Here is a 20,752-nt window from a genome sequence, read left to right as displayed (position 1 = left end):
ATAGCAGTGGTCCTCAGTTCTGGGCCTGGAGCGCCACGCAGTCTGTTGGTTTGGTTTTCGCTTTAAGGTTTGAGGTCAGCAACCGATTCCGACTCAAGAAGTCAGGTGACCTGAGTTAGCTGCGCGATCCAATGCTTTAACTGCTGTGCTACTCCGGTGTGCTACTCCGGATGTGGATTGAGAACCCCTAGACCACAGCCTGTATTTAAGAGTCATATAGCCTATATAAGGTTAAGCCTGGTCATGATCAAGAGCCTATGCTTTCACAGTGGTGTTTTCACCCAGATTACATGCATTGTAAAATGCTATATTACCGTTAAACTAAAAACCACCGTACAATACATTCCGAGCAAGGCCTCTCATGTCACTACACCATGTCTTAGCCCCATTCATGTTGTGACATTATGTCAGAGCGTCTTTCTCATCATGACGTGATGTCATAGCCTCTTTGAGTCGTGACATTCTGTCAGAGCCTGTTCAGTTCCAGCTCACCACCATTGTTAAATGTTACCTTGAGTGACAAGGGGGGGGGGGTGCGATGCTTTAATCTCCCACGGCTAGAACAGCCAGAGAGCACGGACGATGACAGTGACCTCCCTCTCCCCAACCCCCTCACCTCCCAAACAGGAAGAAGTACAAAACGAGGGGTTCGGGGAACGGGGCCGCGCGCCGCGCGGAGGCCCCGAGCGCGGGAGCGCAGGATCTCCCGGAGGACGAGTACTCCACCGTGGAGGAGTGCAACAGCGCTCTGAAAAGAATGAGGGAGGAGCGGAAGAATGCAGCCGCTTCGCCGGCCCCCGGCCCGGGACCCGAGTCTTTCAGCGAGCCCTACTCCCTGGTGCAGCACGCCCAGTCCGCCCCGGCCGACGCTCACTCCATCTCTCCGTACGCCTGCTTCTACGACTACTCCAAGGCCGTCCTGAAGGAGGGCTGGCTGGATAAGCTGTCGCCTCAGGGGTAAGGGCCGACTCGATCCGCTGAACGATAAAGCCAGCGGCCCCCCTTACCACGCCATTAAAGTTAACTGCCGGGCGCTTGTTTTGGTATTTGCTGAAAGGAAAACACCGTAGGTATTTAATCATATCCTCTAGTTGATTTGCAGTAGATGGTCTGAGTGTAGTGAGGAGGTAATCTGTGTGTGCGCGTGTGTGTGTGTGTGTGTGTGTCTCACAGAGCTCCAGGATATTAGTGCTGCCCACATCTCTCACCCGCCAGAGCCAAGTGCTGTTGTGTGGGCTTACCTTCCTGTGCGTCTCTTCCTGTGTTCCTTTCTGTGAAACGCACACATACACTCACACACAAACGTGCGTACATTCGCGTGCATGCACACACACACACACTTGCTTGCTTGCTTGCTTGCGGCTGTCCATCGTTACTTAAGATAACGTCACTTCCTTGGGGGCCAGTGGAAGTGATAGCTTGCGCAAAGAATGGATTAGCCACATCTTGGCTTCACACCATCAATATTCCGGTGGCAAGAGATGACTCCAGACGACCTTCTGGTGGGTGAAGTTGCAGGGGGCTGCCAGCTCTCGGTTTGTCGACCCTGCCTCTCGTGTGCTCCCCGACACGGTCCTGTCCACCGGAAAGGTCCACAGGGAAGGTGGATGGCTGCAGGCTTATTTGATGGCGGCCTGGACTCGCCATGTCAAGGGGAATCATAGGGTACACGTGGAGTTTTACTGGGAGCTAGAAGAGCCACTCAGCTAGTCCCTCCACACCTGATTAACCGCCGCTGATTTTGGTCCGCGACTACTTATTCGTCCGGTAAAACCTGCTTAGCTCGTAGCTGTCCTCCATATCTGAAGGAACTCCCACTATCCGCCACCTGTGGACGCGGTTGGTAGCAGCAAGCCAACTGCCCCAACAACACACACACACACACGTACATGCACGCACGCTCACATGTGCACTAACACACACACACACACACACGTGCAGGCACACACACATGCACATACCGACGCACACACGCACACACACACACACACACACACACACACACACAGACACAGACACACACGCACGTACACACACATACACACACGTGCACATACATAGACACTTTGGATACTTTTCCTTCTTTAACATTAAACAAGGGAAGGCCCTGTGGAGTGATGCTTTTTATTCTGTAACCTTTCTTTTGTCCTGTCCTCTTTGATATTTTTGTCTTGTGTTCATAATAACCTGATAATGAGGAAATCTTAAATGATAATCTCCTACTTTGTCTGAAATGGGTAATGCTGAATCAATAGCTATGTGTGAGATGTTGTTTCTCTTTACTTTAAGAAGTTTGGTTTGAGGAATAGGCCATTGTTACTGTAATTATAGACTTCTTGTTGTAATGCAAGACTCGCATAACACAGAATGTAATCACAACTAAATCTCTCCTTTACAGAAACTGCGTTTATCAGAAGAGATGGGTAAAATTAGAAGGAGAAAATCTCTCCTACTACAATAACGATAAGGTAAGTGGTGGACAATGTACACACACGCACAGACACCCTCGCACACTCTCTCTCTCATACACACATGCGCACACTCACTTACTCTCATGCTGATGCCCTCACACACACTTTCTCACTCTCTGTCTTACACAGGCTCTCTCTCTCTCTATCACTCTCTCTCTCCCCCTCTCTGTCTCTTTCTCTCGCTCACTCACACACCCTCTCTCTCTCTCTCTCGCACAAGCAGGCACACGATTTAAGCCGTGTTTCTGGGTCACGCGTGCCCGGTTCTAGACACTGGAAAGCTGAAGGAAAAAAAAGGTGTTTTTTTTCAGTCCCCCTGCTGAATTACATAAACGCGCGATCAGGAGGGAGGGCGCCGTGACATTGTTCTGCGCCGGGACGGGTGACGCGGCCGCCGCCGGCTCGGCCGTTCCCCAGCTCGGGCGAAACGCCGGCGCAGTAGGACGGCCCTTTTTTTCCTGCCTCCCTCAGCAGATCTGCCTCCTCCCTTTCGCACCCCTCCTTCGACCGGCTGCGCTCCCCGCTCGGCGTGAAGGTTAAAGCTGCGCTCAGCCGTACAGTGGCTCCTCCCGTAAGAGACAGACTCGCGGCGATGGCCGTGGTCCGCCCGAGCTTGCGGGCTGCAGTCCACAACGTGCATTAACAGGCCGGTGAAGCTGCCCGTTTCTTATGAGGGGAATTGTTTTGTTTTTTTAAACACAGTGTATTTTTTTAGATATAGTAGATTTAGTAGATTTTAGATATAGTATTTTTTTTCCTACTATATTTCTCCCTGATTTCGGCCTATCGAGTCTTGTCTGGACCCCCCCGTGGCCACAACACTGGCCCTACAGACACTGACAAGGCAGAGGCTAATTTAGCCACTGGAGGACACAGTACTACAGGAGAGTTATACCTGATTGAGAGAGCGAGCTAGGACTGGTTGGATGAGTGCCGTGCCTCGTTGGGGAGTTGCCACCGATTGGTGGGCAGGTGTGTCTCTCAAGGGAGCAAACGGCAGTTGAAGGAGTGGTGTGTATGTCAGTGACAGTGGCTGGGTGGATAGCTGGTCTTTGGATTTGGGTGTGGGGGGTGGGGGGTGGGGTGGTGCAGGGAGGCGGTAAGAGCAACGGCAACAAACAGAAACATGGCTGATTCAAACCCATTTAACCCTGGGTGCGAGGAGGCCAGCGGGGTTCCGAAGGCTTCGGTCCCCTGGGCGCAGTCGGATAATGACTCAGCCAGAGATCCAACCCGCGACCGCGGGGGCCCCGGCGTCTTTACCGACTGATGCCATTCGAGAGCGCCGCGCGGGATTTGGCTTAATACGGCTCCCCGGCGTTCGCTTCGTCGCGGCGGCTGCCGGGCCCACGCTGCGTCGCTTCTGCGGGAGGCCTGTCATTTTCCGTTCGCTTCCGTTCGCTCACGCTGGTTTGGAAGCGCGCGGACTCGAGCGCGCCGGAGAAGCGCTTGCTTTCCAGCGTGGGGGGGCCTGAGATCCATTTTGCGATTTGGAGTGGGGGATGAGAGGGCCCCGACGGCTCAGAAATTATCCGCGTCTTCCATCCCGCCCTGGGCGTCGCCGGGCCCTCTTCTCATTACCCACGGTACTTTGGGGCAACGCGGAGGTGGCGGCGGCGGCCCATTTTAATGCCTTAAATGCGAGCCTCCTCGCGATTGATACCGTAGCTTATCTGCCACTGCTGGGGTTTTAAGGGAAGTGCTTCTCATAGGCCGCGAAACCGCCTGTGTGACTGTGTGACATTAAGTGAATGAAAGTAGGTGGGGTGGGGTGGTGGGGGGGGGGTGGTTTGGAATGGCCTGTGAACCTGACTGGTGCATTATTTCTGATTACATCCCTGGGAGTGTCAGCGTGACTTATGTGTGAAACGCACCTTTTTTTTTTGGTTTTTTTTTTTTGTTTTTGGCCTAGTGTGACTTGACCTTTGGACTACTTCCTCTGCCAGCGTTTCCCTTCTGCGGCGTTGCGCGACGTTGCGATCAATGACGTGAGCTCTCCTCCGACGCCCCCTCGTTAACCACCGGCTAATTATAGCTCCCTCTTCCTTATTTTAAAAATTTGGTTTTTATTTATCGGGACACGCTCTCCCAGCGTGAAACCTTGATTGAGGGTGAGCGGGAGGTTTGTGTTTGTCATGTGAAAAGAAAAGAGTTGCCTGAGGTGCTGAGCGACACAGAGAGAGAGAGAGAGAGAGAGAGAGAGAGAGAGAGAGAGAGGGGAGAGAGAGAGAGAGAGAGAGAGAGAGAGAGAGAGAGAGAGAGAGAGAGAGAGAGAGAGAGAGAGAGAGAGAGAGAGAGAGAGAGAGAGAGAGAGAGAGAGAGAGAGAGAGAGAGAGAGAGAGAGAGAGAGAGAGATAATAAATGTATGCACACAGATACACACACTCACACAGAACAGCAGAAAAAGGGAAAAAAATGTGCTTTGATTATTTTAGATTATGATAAAGAGCATTTTCCCTCGCTCTGACATGCAGGGATTTCTCTGAGTGTTTGTATAGCGTTGTTCTGGGAAGTGTGCGGTGTGCGGCTAGGAAGGCTAAGATGAACAAATATGCGCCTGCTTCCTCTGAAGCTTGATAGTGTTCTTCACAGATTGTTGGGAACAGGACACTGTCGCTAGGCAGTTGTTATATAAAAAACGGCACCCGAAATTGAAACCAAATGATTGTACAGTAAATGCATCATTATATATCTTTAATTTGAGTGTATAGCAATACAAATGCATACATAGCCTAGTTTAGTTTCTTCACGCTGTACTGGACCTGTGTAGTGCCAGTATTATATCTGCATTGGCATTTTGAAGGGCGCGTGCGGGCTGCGTTGGTATTATAAAGGACGCTTTAATGCATGCCATGCTCCTGTGACTGTGACTGGAGGCAGCCGATATCCTTATTGTGGTCCCCGGTGTGGCCTCTGCTTGGCTTAAACATTCTGGAACATTCTAATAGTACAAAGGCGCTTCAGCGACATTCCATTCCAGAGGCACTCGTCAGTCATCAATAATGGAGGAATTCAGACTACTCTGCAGGATGTCATTACGTCTGCTTCTTTACCAGTCAGAAGGAGAAAGCAAACAAAGAGGGCGCGTGTCATGGAATTTAATAGGAGGTGGCACTTGTTGGCACAGTACAATTCTCTCTTTAGAGAAACGAGACTGAGAGACGTCAAGTACTTCCCTCGATACACCAGCATGCCTCTGAGCATATTTGATCAGATGCAGTTGATTGTTGCACAGCGTCTTCGGCATAGGCTAACGCATTATTATGCGGTATCGCCCAATGGAAGACCATAACCCTGTGGTGATTATTGATATGCTATACTACTAGATCCATATAGGGGAGATAGATAGATGTATGTCAACATAGTCATGTGCTGTTCTAGTTCTAACTTTTCTTGGATTCATTTCCATGACTGTTGCACCCACACCTCCACCGCTAGCAACAACAGCAGCAGCAGCAACAACAACAAACAACAGCAAACAACCACCTTGATGATGTTCAATAACAACATTCAAACAATTAGCACTACTAAGTAACCCTACTAAGGACTCTCTCGCTGGCCTGCTCCTTCTCAGATTTAAAGAGCCCATTGAGATGGGCCTACAAAGCATCGGCTTTCACAAAGTGGGAAAATAAATAAAAAAATCTTTGAGGATTAAAGATGTTTATAAATGGGGATTAAAAATGTTTGAACATAAGTATATAATAACAGTATGAATACTTCTTTCACCATGCACAGTTTTGTACTATATCCTTTGTGAATTTTCACCTCAACTGCTGTTTGTGTGATAAGGAGTTAAAATATATACATATATATATATACATATAGATATAGATATGCTCCATTTACCATCTTTGATCAACATTTTTAGATCTATTTTATTTATCAGTTTCACCTCCAGTGCAATTGTGTGTAATGGCTACCATAGTTTTACTTCTATCTCGTGGTGCATCTGAAGAAAAGTCCACAATGAAACAGTCATTGCTCATTGTCGTGGTGCCATGGTGACATCAAAACAGGTGACATCATCCGTGGGCGTGACAGATGCTCGCTCTGGGCGTGCTGAAGTCACCTTCAGATTGGGGGCGGGGCCTCTGTACCTTGGCTCTGATTTCAACAATGTCTCTCTCCTCCGCTTCAAACTTCACTTCCACTTAACCCTTTGAAGAGTAGGTTTTTTGTAATGTTTTTTTCAACATTCTAAGTCAGTGTTCTAGAACTCCACTGCTTTGAAATTGCTTGTAGTGTTTGTTTCATCGGTATTACTATGTTCAGTTAAGAACATTCTAACACATATTTGTGATCTTACACCTTAATGGGTTAAGCAGAGTCTTGGAGGGTTTGTGAAGTTTGGTGGGGCTTGCAGGGCGTTGGGCAGGGTGGGCTGGTGGGGTGGGGTGGGGTGGGGGGGGGGGTCAAAATAGAAGCCAAAGCCTAGCTTTTCCATGCCCGCACATTAGGAGCTTTGAGTATCCTGTGAGACATTGAGACACCCAACGCTTTTTCATGCCTTTCTGAAACTTTTCTGTCTTCTTAAGACCTCTTAATTTCAAATGGCATTCGCTTCTTTCCTTTTCTTGTGCCAGCCTTCCTAAATAAGGCGAACAGGATTGTGTGACTGTATTGATGTTAATGTTAATGAAAACTGACTGAGCCTTTTTATGGAGTTCTGGTTATTTTGGATGATTTGTACCTTTTAGGAATTGCAACAGGCCGTTTGAGTTAATAAGTACATCTTAATATGGAAGTCATTAATGCTGTTTTTTAAGTTTCATTTTATCCTTTTCCTCATTGACTGTACTGATATTCTTGACACATTTTGCACACACACAAAAAAATGCAGTTCCAACTGTGGCCAGAGGGTGTCCCTATACCTCCACCAAGCAGTGCTGCGTGGCAGGTCTGTGGTGGCTGGTACACAAAAGAACAGCTTTTTTCTCTTCTTCCCTGGTATAATCTCTATTACTGAAGGCTTTTAGCTTCACCGTGAAAATTGCCTCCTGAAGTATATAAATATATTTATACACAGAGAGGTGTAGACACACATGCACACACACATGGTGTCGGGTCTTATATTTTAATTTCCTAAAATGGTTTTGCAACACTATAACCACCCAAGTTTGAATCCTTGAATCGAGCAATAGAGATGGAGAGAGAGAGAGAGATAGAGAGAGAGAGAGAGAGAGAGACTCAGGCATGCAGGCAGAGATCCATGGCGGCCCATCACATCAGTACCTCCAAACGTAGAAGGGAGAAGAGAGAGGGAGAGAAAGAGAAGAGCAGGAACTAGACGCACTTAGCCTCAGACATGTCCATAATCTCAGCACAAAGATATGGAGGGCTGCACATCCTAGCAATTAGCCTCTTAGCTTATCTCTCGTATGGCTCTTACAGCCTGTGTACGGTTAGGCATTCGGCTGGGCGTGTGGAGGAGTCTGGCGGTTATCGGATCTTAATGATTCTGTTGCACATCTCTAGACCATATTGTATTTACAGCTGCGTTCCTGATTAAGAAGTCCTTTGTTACCAAAAATATAAATGAAAAACAATTAATTAAACATAACCCAGATAATGCATAATTATCGGCACTTAGCATCTGATAGAGCCATCCGCACCCCCCCCCCCCTCCACCCTCCTCTACCCCCCCCAACCCCCCCCGAATTTAGAGCAGCTTATTAAAATGCGCGGAAGTTCACAGCCCTATCAGTGCAGCGCTGCAGCACTAAATTGGTGAGATTGCAAATTCCCTGGGTGCACGGCACATGCTCTGCTTCAGTAATTAGGGTTAGCTGTTCCTGCGATTGTTAACATCCAGCCTTAATTTGGGAGGATAGCGCTTCCTTTGACCCCTCAGTCTCTTCCCTCCGCAGCGCTCTCCGTCTCCCTGTTTGCTCTCTCCCTCTCGTTTCTCTTTTCACTCTATCTCTCCGACTCTCCCGTTTTTCTTTCTGTCTCCTTTCTTTTTCTCTACCTTTTCTTCCCATCTATCTCACTCTCTTATAGCTTTTTTTATCTGCTCTTTATTTCTCTTCGTAGTCTCTCTCTTTCTCTCTCTGTCTCTCTCTCTCTTTCTCTCTCTCTCTCTCTGTCTCTTGCTCTCTCCCCGATAGTCTGTGCTCCAGTAAGTTTTGGGCCAAAAGGTTATAAGAAAGCACTGTCCACACAAGGTCAAGGTCATTATCTTAATTAAAAGACAAAGGGGATGAATCTCCCTCTCCTTTTCCTCTCAGTACATCCTCCCAGTGAGCCAGGGAGGTCTCTTTCCAGGGAAATCAGAATCAGGTCAATCTCACCAGTAAAGCTGCACAGCGTTAAGCTTTACACTGAAAATGGTATTATTCAGATAAGTAATAGAGTTACCAAATATAACCTTTTATTTTACAACGGTTGACAATTGAGAAGATCGGTTTATTTTGTTCTGAATTCTTCCACTGTAACTAGAACTTCGCTGGCAAGGAGACAGAAATAAATAAGAAAAGTTTTACTTTACTTGAAGGTTTTTCATATATAGTTTCTATGAATCATAAGCACTTATTCAAGTCTTGCAGTGCAGTGGAGTTTTTCATGGCGGTTATGGACCATGGCAGGTAATCAGTTTATCGCAGGTGCGAAACCAGACAAGGGTGCTGATACTGTACCCTGACTACCTTGAGATTAAGGTACTTTGCTGGGACTGCTTCAGCAAATTTCCAGCTGTGCAGATCCAATCCAACAATGTTAGCCATGCTACTTGGCCTGAATAAAGCTGGTGGCTAAGCTAATGTGTATCGCAATGTACTCTCCCTTATATTGTCGAGATATTGCCACACTTCACAACAAATGGGCAAATATATACATTATTTTTTATCTTCAGAAACTGTTTGTCATACCTCTGTCATCAGTAACTGTATATTAGTTGTTTTTGGACATATTCTCTGTTTTTGGACATATTCTGAGATTGCAATATAGAACGTACACTGCTGTGAAATATGGTTCTTTTCAAAAAAGTGCACATATTTATAATATATTGCAGTATGTTTGTGTAAGGGCTGGCCATTCGTATGGCTGGGAACGTGTTCTCGTTTTACGCTGGTGCAGTTGGTGTTGTTTGTGATGTTATGACAGAAACACAGATCTGTGTGGCAGCCCTACCCTGTATCCGTGCATCTTATTTGGGGTGCAGGGATTTTTAAAGGGGATATTCAGATGAAGTGGAGTCCCCAGTGTCCTGGCAAGTCTTCTGGGCCCGGCCTAGGAATGCATGTTTCCCAGCTGCCTGTATATATGGGAGGCCCCGCGTGGCATACGTTAACATTCACCGTGCGTTTGTGTGTGTGTGTGTGTGTGTGTGAGTGTGTCTGGATGCGTGTGTGGCATTCACGTGTGTGCGCGTGTGTTTGAGTGTGTACATGCATGGGCTTGTGTGTTTGCTTGCTGCTTTTGCCTGTTTTACGACATGCCGATTTCTCTGTGTTGCAGGAAATGTACTCCAAAGGACTCGTTCCCATCTCGTTGGTGACCAGGGTTCGAGGCTTGGGGGACAACAAGTTTGAAGTCGTGACATCCCAGAGGACCTTTGTTTTTCGGGTTGAAAAGGAAGGTAAAGGAATCTTCTTCCCACCTTCGCCGTTTCTTCCACTCTCCCCTGTGAATGCCGAATGTGGGCTGGCCAGGACGTGCGAGCATCTCTCTGTCTGTCTCTCTCTCTCTCTCTCTCTCTCTCTCTCTCTCTCTCTCCTTTCAATGTGTTGTCAGTAAGGGGGATGAAGGAATTGACTCTGTGCAAACATCATCCTCCTCAGTTGGATGACATGGACCAGCTTCTTTAACGAGTCCCACAAGCTCCGTGTCATTCTTGCTGTTGGGGGTCAGGAGGCGGAGGCACAGTGGCGTTGAGTTCGCCCGTGGAGTAACCCATCCCCAAACGAAGCGTGCCAGGCACCGTAACCGAGATGGTTTCCAAAAACGCGGTCTCCTTAAATGGTGTTTGTGTCCCGTTTGGCTCGCTGTAATGGCCTTGTTTGGTTTTATTCGCCCGGCCACTTTGTCCTTCATTTACTATAATGGACTTAACCGAGTATCTCATTCGCTCACTTTCTTGCACATCAACTTGACTTTGGTCTTTTCTGAAATGAACCCACTTGCTTAAAGCCTAACTTCCCTGTGTATTTTACATCGGAGTGTTCTGCTCCTGCTTTACAGAAGCTGGCAGTGACATAGGCCCAGAGAAAGCCCTTATATTGTTTTAATGGCCAAGAAAATGAGCCCATTTAAAACAATATTCCTTAAGCGTATAAAACAGGCTACAATTAATTGCTCTATATTTCCTATTTTCTGTGGATTATGGGTGGTACAGATATCATCCAGACTAATTTTGTGGAAATTGGATGTTTATCCTTTTTGGAAGTGCAGTTGTTCTGTGCTAACAAGCTAAGATTGAGTAAATGCATTCTGGGAAATGGATGCAGAAAGGAACACTCATCATCAATAACAGTAGCAGCAACTGATTTAATTAATTAAGCACTGAGTAGAAGCAAAAACCAGCAGGCCTGCAGCACCAGGGTTGGTCACACCTACTGTATGGAGCAACATATTACATTTTCAATTTTCGGTACCATTACCAATAACTGAGCTGCAAAGGACAATGTACAACAGTACTTAAATTAAACTCCCCTCTCAAGTGATATGCTGTGTTTAGACTTCAGCAGTTCCTTTACAGCAGTGTATTAAAGAACGGCGCCAGCACCAGTGGCCGTTTAGACTGCCAGTAATAGGTTTTCTCAAGGTTTCATTTTTTCAATTTCTGTTTGTTCCCAACATAACACTGTCATTATAACATTACGGAAGATCAAACTGTTTTATATGATTAAAATGCTGCGAAGTGTATACCTTACATGTGCTTAAGCCACAGTAAGGATCCACTGTTAATGTCAAGCAATGTATAATATACGTGACTTTGTAAAACAAACAAAAAAAAAAAGTATTCAATCTTGCATAGAGAGGAAAAGCGCGTTTGAGATTAGAAATTAACGTGTTTTGGTCTTTGAAATCTACAAATGCAGTCATTTTTTTTTCTCACATTCAGAAGACCCTAATGAAAGTGTAGCCCTGCCATTTCATGTTTCCCCTGACAAATATTGGCTCTGATTTTCATTCTAATGGCTGTTATGCTTGATGTTGTTCTTCAAAACAGATAAAGGTATTAGATCTTCATATCATTTTTTCCATGAGTATTCTACCCTTTACTTCTATTTTCAGCAAAGTCTGTTTATCTTTGCAGCTGCAGTAATTTGTAGTTGTGCTGATTATGTGTATTTTTGACCAGAAGAGCTGATCCCACCTGCCCAATAGTTCAATAGTTAAATGCATTTGAACTAGAAACTAGTTAGACCTTTACGATGCTGTATCTCTGCAAACTACAAATAACTGGGAGCCAGATTCACCTGTCCATAGAACTTACAGACATCTTTTAGTCAGTTGTATTACATGTATTTTGCACAGTCTTATTCCGATTTTATGGTAGGGTGACCATATATTGGATTTAAAAAACAGAGGACCGGGCCAGGTGCCATTATGAACATAACACTATAGGCTATTTGTCTATATACAGTTTATGGAATGAGCAAAACCTAACCGGACAGTTTTAGGAATTTAGAAGTCCTGTCTGGTTGGGAATTTTTCGTCCCCAAATGTAGAAATATCTGGAGAAAAGAGGATGTCTGGTCAGGCTTTTTCAAGGAGACATAATACAGATGTTTTACAGAGACCATACAGGTGTTTTACAGAGACCATACAGGTGTTTTACAGAGACCATGCAGGTGTTTTACAGAGACCATGCAGGTGTTTTACAGAGACCATACTGGTGTTTTTCAGGGACCATACTGGTGTTTTACAGAGACCATACAGGTGTTTTACAGGGACCATGCAGGTGTTTTACAGAGACCATACAGGTGATTTACAGACCATACTGGTGTTTTACAGGGACCAGACTGGTGTTTTACAGAGACCATACAGATGTTTTACAGAGACCATACAGGTGTTTTACAGACACCATACTGGTGTTTTACAGACACCATACTGGTGTTTTATAGGGACCATACAGGTGTTTTACAGAGACCATACAGGTGTTTTACAGAACCATACTGGTGTTTTACAGAGACCATACAGTGTTTACAGGCCATGCAGGTGTTTTACAGAGACCATACAGGTGATTTACAGACCATACTGGTGTTTTACAGTGACCATACAGGTGTTTTACAGAGACCATACCGGTGTTTTACAGACACCATACTGGTGTTTTACAGACACCATACTGGTGTTTTATAGGGACCATACAGGTGTTTTACAGAGACCATACAGGTGTTTTACAGACACCATACTGGTGTTTTACAGAGACCATACAGGTGTTTTACAGGGACCATGCAGGTGTTTTACAGAGACCATACAGGTGATTTACAGACCATACTGGTGTTTTACAGTGACCATACAGGTGTTTTACAGAGACCATACCGGTGTTTTACAGAGACCATACTGGTGTTTTACAGAGACCATACTGGTGTTTTACAGAGACCATACAGGTGTTTTACAGAGACCATACTGGTGTTTTACAGCGACCATACAGGTGTTTTACAGGGACCATACAGGTGTTTTACAGGGACCATACAGATGTTTTACAGAGACCATACAGGTGTTTTACAGAGACCATACTGGTGTTTTACAGGGACCATGCAGGTGTGTTACAGAGACCATACAGGTGTTTTACAGGGACCATACAGAGACCATACAGGTGTTTTACAGAGACCATACAGAGACCATACAGGTGTTTTACAGGGACCATACAGAGACCATACAGGTGTTTTACAGAGACCATACAGGTGTTTTACAGAGACCATACAGGTGTTTTACAGAGACCATACAGGTGTTTTACAGAGACCATACAGGTGTTTTACAGAGACCATACAGGTGTTTTACAGAGACCATACTGGTGTTTTACAGAGACCATGCTGGTGTTTTACAGAGACCATACAGGTGTTTTACAGAGACCATACTGGTGTTTTACAGAGACCATACAGGTGTTTTACAGAGACCATACTGGTGTTTTACAGGACCATCAGGTGTTTTACAGAGACCATACTGGTGTTTACAGGACCATACTGGTGTTTTACAGAGACCATACAGGTGTTTTACAGAGACCATACAGGTGTTTTACAGAGACCATGCTGGTGTTTTACAGAGACCATACTGGTGTTTTACAGAGACCATACTGGTGTTTTACAGAGACCATGCTGGTGTTTTACAGCGACCATACAGGTGTTTTACAGGGACCATACAGGTGTTTTACAGAGACCATACTGGTGTTTTACAGGGACCATGCTGGTGTTTTACAGGGACCATACAGGTGTTTTACAGAGACCATACTGGTGTTTTACAGGGACCATGCTGGTGCTTTACAGAGACCATACAGGTGTTTTACAGGGACCATGCAGATGCTTTACAGCGACCATGCTGGTGCTTTCAGAAGGGCGGCTTACTCATAAGAGCCACAGCCAGCGGAAAATCTCCTCTAATGTGCAGGCGTGCCATTTTTCGTGGAATGTAAACAAACCACTGCTGGGCTTGGCGTCTGGTTGCTATAGTAACAACGCGCACTGTCGCTGAAATATGAATGCAAAACGTCGGGCGACAAAGTTCTGTCACTTTGTCTCCGAAGCATGAATTAGCCTTGAGTGTGTCTGTACCCACAACCTCAGAGGGGAGAGGCCTGAGAGCTTTAACCAAACCTGCCACCATCTTACCCTGCTCGTTCAGTTAACCTTTTTACTTAGCATTTTTGCTTTGCTTTGTTTCTGTCAATTCCCATGTGATGTGCATGCACGTGCATTTTTTTATGTCTCATAAAATGTGAGATCTCTGAGCTATTTATTCCCTGTCTGTGATTATCATGTTCACAAGCACATGCGAACGAGCCGTCATGGCAACCGACGCTTGCTGCTATGTGCGTACACACACATACACACACACGCGCGCGCACACACACACACATACACACACGCGCGCGCGCACACACACACACGCAAACACACACATGCGCACACAGTTGAGTGCACAAAGACACACAAGCATGCTCATATGCACAAATTTAGGCGCATAAACAACCCACACTTGCATACACATGTGTTCAGACACACACATGTGCTATCACACAGAGACATACATAAATGTATGTCCAGGTATATATATATATATATATATATTTTTTTTTTTAAAATATATAACCACATAAAATGTATTCACACACACACATACACACAGAGGGAACAGAGTGATAATGTAAAGTGAATTGCGAATGGCTGTATGAGTCATGGTGGAGGCAGTATAACATTATAGAGTAAAGAGAGCAGCATAGATACTATCAGTTTGCATTTCCTCCATGAGAAGAAAGTGTGTTGTCTGTCTTTTCTCTATGACATCATAGAAATGGAAAATCCATTTGTATGACTGGTACAGTGGGGTGTATAATGTCTTGGCAAAAATGGATTTCCTTAAGAATATCTCACCAAAAAAATAATTCAAATGGGTTATAAATAATAGTATTGGCTTATTGTTGACTAATGTGAGACTTAGTTCGAGTAAAAATCACTGCGTGTTTGATGCTGACGTTTGGAAGCTGCGGAATCAGTGTTTACCTCTAGTTCAGTCAACTACTGTATAGCTTGTGTGCATTTTTTTGGAATTAAGATTGACCAGTCATGTAGAATGCACCACAGTCAATACGCACGCTCAAACAAGAAAGAAATTAAGAGATTAAGTAAAAACAAGCTCGAATCCGCAATAGCTGCGACTGTACACATGCATTCATCCATGCGTGCATGCAACCACGCACACACACTCACACAAACACGTGACCTGTTCTTTGGTTCGTGACCAACCTTTCCACAAAATATTGTGCAAATCTGTGAATCCATTCGGGAGTTATGTGCCTTTTTGTGATAGGCCACGCCCATCGCCACGCCCCCTCTTGGTCAATCGGCCTGAAAGTTACTCAGTTACAATGCTGTACCTTCCAGTCACGACCAACGTCCATGCCAAATTTCAGTCTCCTGGGGCGAAAACTGTGGCCACTACGGGGTGGGACACTTTTTGTGGACCAACCGACCGACCAACTGACAGAGCTATAGAGCTGCTAGGGTCGCAGCTAACAAACAAGGAAAGAAAAAGCGAAGAAAAGAAATGATGAACCCGGTTGTCCTCATGGTGTCTGGTGAGGCCAGCTGTAGAAAGAGGCCCATCCTTCTCGGGCCCGGTGTGGTTCTGCATGCCGTGTACGTTGAGCATTTCAGGGGAGCCGCGGAAGCTTACCCGTCTAGACTGGTTTTTCTCACCCTCGCCTCCCCTGCCACCGAACAAACTCTGCCTCGACTGCGGGGTCAAAACATTTCCGAAAAGTAACGAGTCCATCACAGGTGGCGACGGAAGTTATTTTTTAACAGAGCCGAACCTCCTTTCCTGGGCTAGTCGTCCCTTTCAAAGTAAATATGGGATCGCTTGAATAAATCATTGGACAAACAAAAAAGTCGCAGTCAGGTAATGGAACTAAGAAGCAAAAAAAAAGAAAGAAAGAACAGTAAAGATTGGTGATGTAAAGAGGCATACATAATTGAAGCCTTGATTTATTATTGATTTGCCTCTTTATAAATGCATGAGGCCGGGCAGGGGAACTCTTGGGGCACACGCATACATTCGGGTTCAGCTCAGGGGGTGGCGGTGGGGGGGCATCGGGGGTGCGAGCGAGGACAAAGGATGGGTGCGGATGTGGACGCCGTCGGAGCAGAATACGTGCCTTTTTCAGGATAGGGCTGTGTATAGAGGTATAGAAAAGCAGGGGACCAGGGATGACTTTTTTAAGGCAGAGAGAGGCTTTAAAAACCTGAAGGGCGAAGAGACAACTGGAATGGCGACCATTCTAAATCCTCTTCTCTTTAGGGCAGGCCAGAGAGCGCCCCTGTGCCTGAGCTCAGAGTCCTCACAAGTGAGGAAGAAAGGAGAAACCGGAAATGGTGTTGGTTCATTGTGATTTGGTGTGTGTCCCTGTGTGTGTGTGCATGCGTTTGTGTGTCTGTGTGTGTGTCCCTGTGTGTGTGTGTGTGTGTGTTCATGGGGGTGTACAGTAAGTGTGTGAATTCTAGTGCGTGAGTGCACAATTGTTTCAACACCATTTTTCAAAGGGTTCACACACAGAAATGATTTTTTATGAGGTGCTCTACTTTTTCTAAGGCATTAAATTAAGACTTATACTCCTGCTCTGCAGCCATGAGTAAACTGTCACACTGCTACACAGTGTAAAGACAAAGTAAATCGTGATACTCCCTCCCAGTGTAAATAAATATTGTGATAGTCCTGTCCAGTGTAAAGACAGAGTAGATAGTGATACTGCTGCCCAGTGTATATACAGAGTAGATAGTGATACTCCTGCCCTGTGTAAAGACAGAGTAGATAGTGATACTCTGTCCTGCCCTGTGTAAAGACAGAGTAGATAGTGATACTCTGTCCTGCCCTGTGTAAAGACAGAGTAGATAGTGATACTCCTGCCCTGTGTAAAGACAGAGTAGATAGTGATACTCTGTCCTGCCCTGTGTAAAGACAGAGTAGATAGTGACATTCCTGCTCTGTGTAAAGACAGAGCAGATAGTGACATTCCTGCTCTGTGTAAAGACAGAGTAGATAGTGACATTCCTGCTCTGTGTAAAGACAGAGTAGATAGTGACATTCCTGCTCTGTGTAAAGACAGAGTAGATAGTAATACTCCCGCCCTGTGTAAAGACACAATAAACAGCAATACTTCTGCCCTGTGTAAAGACAGAGTAGGTACTGGTACTCCTGCCCTGTGTAAAGACAATAGACAGAATACTCTGCCCTGTGTAAGAAGAGTAGACAGTGATCTTCCCGCCTGTAGACTGGGGTATTGGTATTTCTGTTTACAGGTGACTAGTGATTCTCGGCTCTTGTGTTGGCAGAGGCGTTTTACTTTTCATGCTTGTTCCTTTTGTTGCGTTTCATGCTAAGCGTTAGCTGCTAGCAGGTGCTGCAGAGCTGCAGTGGTTCCAGCTGTTAATGTGCTCTGGCTCACAGTGGCTCTCTGAAGGACCGTGCAGCTGTTCTGCTCCCTCTCCCAGTATGCCTTCGTTCCACAGCATCAATATCACACACACCCACGCACACACGTGCACGCACATGCATTCACACACACGCACATGCACGCACTCACGCGTACACGCATGCACACACACACACACACACGCATGCACACACACATGCATGCACATGCACACACTCACACGTGCACACACACACACACTCACACACACAGGGAAACACACACACACATGCACACACACATACACGCACATGCACGGCCTATATACACCCATGCATACATATGTACGTACATACGTACTCCCACACACACACAAAGACATACACACATGCATGCAGACACACACACTCGCATGCACACACACATACAAACACACTGACACGCACATGCACGCACACTCACGTGCTCACACACTCACACGCACATGCACCCACACTCACACACACACACATGCACACACATGCGGAATAGAGCTCATACACAAGCATGCACACACACGCATGGACCCGGTCACCTGCTCACATTCACAAACACGTACACATTCTTACAATCATGCAGCCATCTGGTATAGTCTGATTACCCTGGCTGTGTATAGTAAAATTAGACCTTGGCTTGAATTTGATGCATTTTTGGTACTTCAAATATTAATTAATCAGTCTGTGACTTACATGCTTTTGAGATGTATTAACACCTATTTACAAATGATTGGAGAGTGCATTGGAGGAAACTCAGTTTGCTTCCAGATTTGTAGAGCTTGTTACCATTGGGACCAATTAATGATTTACTGTCATACAATATGGCTGTGCCACCTGAGTAAAAAACGTCTGTGTGCGTGCGTGTGTGTGTGTATGTGTGTGTGTGCGTGTGTGTGCATGTGTGTTTGTGTGTCTGTACGTGTGTGTGTGTGTGTGTGTGTATGTGTGTTTGTGTTTGTGTGTGTGTGCGTGTGTGCACGTGTGTGTGTGTGTGTGTATGTGTGTGTGCATGCATACATGTATTCAAGACATGCAGTCCCTCTGGTAATTGGCGGCTGTGCATTTCCTGTGATGTTCCCTCCATAATTAATCACAAAACTTACGTTCCCATCTGCAGTCTCTCAAAATGAATTGTAAAATCTCTTTTCAGCTGAAGCACATGGGCCAATCTCCACCTCTCCTGCATTGCCGGGCACAGCGATAAACACCAAAGATTGCTTTTCATTTTGTCCTTTATCTGAGTGGCTTGTGGTCCCATGACGGAGAGGTGGAGAGATTGACACGGGTGTTTACAGTGGATTCTCGCGGATTCTGAGATTCCGTGACATCGAGGAGCAGGGCGAACACGCGGCTAGGAAGCGCCGCGCAGGAACGAAATTAAGTTCTGCGGTGAAATGTGGCCGCGTGCTATTTTAATATGTCGTTATGACAACTCTGCGTGCGTCTGCTTCTGCCCCCACGCAGGAGACAAGTGCGACTGGATCAATGCTCTTCAAATAGCGATGAGAACGCAGTCCCCCTTCTCCCAGAAGCCCTCCAAAAGCAGCGCAAACATGTGTGGCTACGTGGAGCTGCGCGGGTGTAAAGGAAGAGTCTTCGCCTCCCTGATGGGCTCTAAACTTAGACTCTGTAAAACAGAGCAGGTATGCTTTTCTTTTTTAACATTCATTTATCATTTTAACCTATTCCTTCCAATTGAATATGCAATGTTTTCAAATAAAAAAAAAGTGAATAATTATGAATAAATAATAAAAAAAATGAACTCCCACTGAACCGGGGAGGGTAGATTCCATGTGGCGTTCTGGTGCATTGTGGGTAATTACTGGCGCCAGCAACTCCTTGAAGGATTGGCTGTGACTCTGAGCTCACCTGCTTCGCAATACCGCTAGCCGTGATTGTGCATGAACATTGTATGTATATACTAATGTATGCACAATGATTCCAACCCTCTCTGTGAACCCAAAATGTCTCAGAAGATTCATTTGAGATAGTGGTTCTGTGTTAGCATACGTCTGTGTGCAGCAAATGAGCATGTGCACGATAGTGCTGTGTTACAAACTCACCTCTGTGCTTGGTTTTCACTATTTTCTTCATTCAGTGCAACCTGAGAGAACATGGGAGAGTATAATATGGCAACAGGAGCACTCGGTTAAGTGTATTGGTTTTGGTGATGTCCCAAAGTCTAAACAATTATTTATTCACTACGGGCTACGCAACCCTGTGTCAGTTTCGATTGATCATTGCTGAGCCCAGATTGGCTGGCCTCGCCATGTTGTCTTCTTCTTCACAGCAAAAGTCCTAACTCTGTTAGAGTGAAACGTACTCTATCAGAAGTGGGTTTTACGCTGAAAAAATACTGTGCTGGTTTTTAAAAAAATATATTATCACGGACTCAGATGTATTCTGCATCTCACTCGGGACATGGACATTGAGTGACATTCTGTAAATATTACACCTCTCTGTCGGTGCAAGAGCTCATACATTTTAGGAGCAGAGCAGGAGTGCCGCCATCTGATGTTTGAGCCAAGTAAGGCAAGCGAGAGGCCACCCCGGAGTTCCACTGCGCCACGCTGTGAGTTCCCCCTCAGAGTTACAAGGACGCGTCCTGTAAGTTCGCGGAGCGGACAGGGGAGTTGGATCGGGTGAGGGAAGGAGAGAAGTTGCGTGATCAGTAATTTGAATGTGTAGTTCTTGTTTTTATGCTCAGGAGAGCAGCATTGATATATGTTCCCCTCGGTCAGTAGCGGAAGAGAAAAAAAAAACTATTGTGATTCTGTTTAGCTCAATTATACAGCTTACACACTCAAGCCACGCAACGTTATTGAGATTAAAGGTTATTATGAAGCATTAGTCAAATGTAACCCTGTTCAAAGCAGTGAAGACCTTGTCCTTTGACATTAAAGTCGATGTGGAAAACATGTCATTACGGTGGCGTTTATGTGCAAGCATTGGGTTTCAATTCAACCAAATCTCACATAGTCAAACGTCAAGTCTCACAAGCATACTATCTAGTTTAGGGACCAATTCATAGAACATACTGGGGGTCCTGTATCCCCTAAGCCTACACGTTTATGTGCAAGTCTGCAGAGGCATGATCTGTGAGTCCCAGCATTTGGAGACTACACCTCCTCTGGTTATTGTTTTTTAAAAAAAATTTTATTTAATGGGTTGAC

The 20,752-nt window shown here is 45.6% G+C and overlaps 1 protein-coding gene across 1 annotated transcript in view; it reads left to right on the top strand.

Annotated features, from left to right (window-relative positions):
* arap2 (ArfGAP with RhoGAP domain, ankyrin repeat and PH domain 2) overlaps positions 1-20,752 on the top strand; it is a 132,271-nt gene that overhangs the window by 23,418 nt on the left and 88,101 nt on the right. Inside the window, exons 6-9 of the mRNA XM_064343836.1 lie at positions 628-957; positions 2,399-2,468; positions 9,930-10,050; positions 19,044-19,222. Of these exons, the coding sequence (XP_064199906.1) occupies positions 628-957; positions 2,399-2,468; positions 9,930-10,050; positions 19,044-19,222 (700 nt within the window). The remainder of the gene's footprint in view (positions 1-627; positions 958-2,398; positions 2,469-9,929; positions 10,051-19,043; positions 19,223-20,752) is intronic.

The sequence above is a fragment of the Anguilla rostrata genome, chromosome 7, assembly GCF_018555375.3.
Source record: "Anguilla rostrata isolate EN2019 chromosome 7, ASM1855537v3, whole genome shotgun sequence".
Lineage (NCBI taxonomy): Eukaryota > Metazoa > Chordata > Actinopteri > Anguilliformes > Anguillidae > Anguilla > Anguilla rostrata.
The sequence above is the reverse complement of the archived record's forward strand: the minus strand, read 5'-3'. Positions and strand labels throughout refer to the sequence as shown.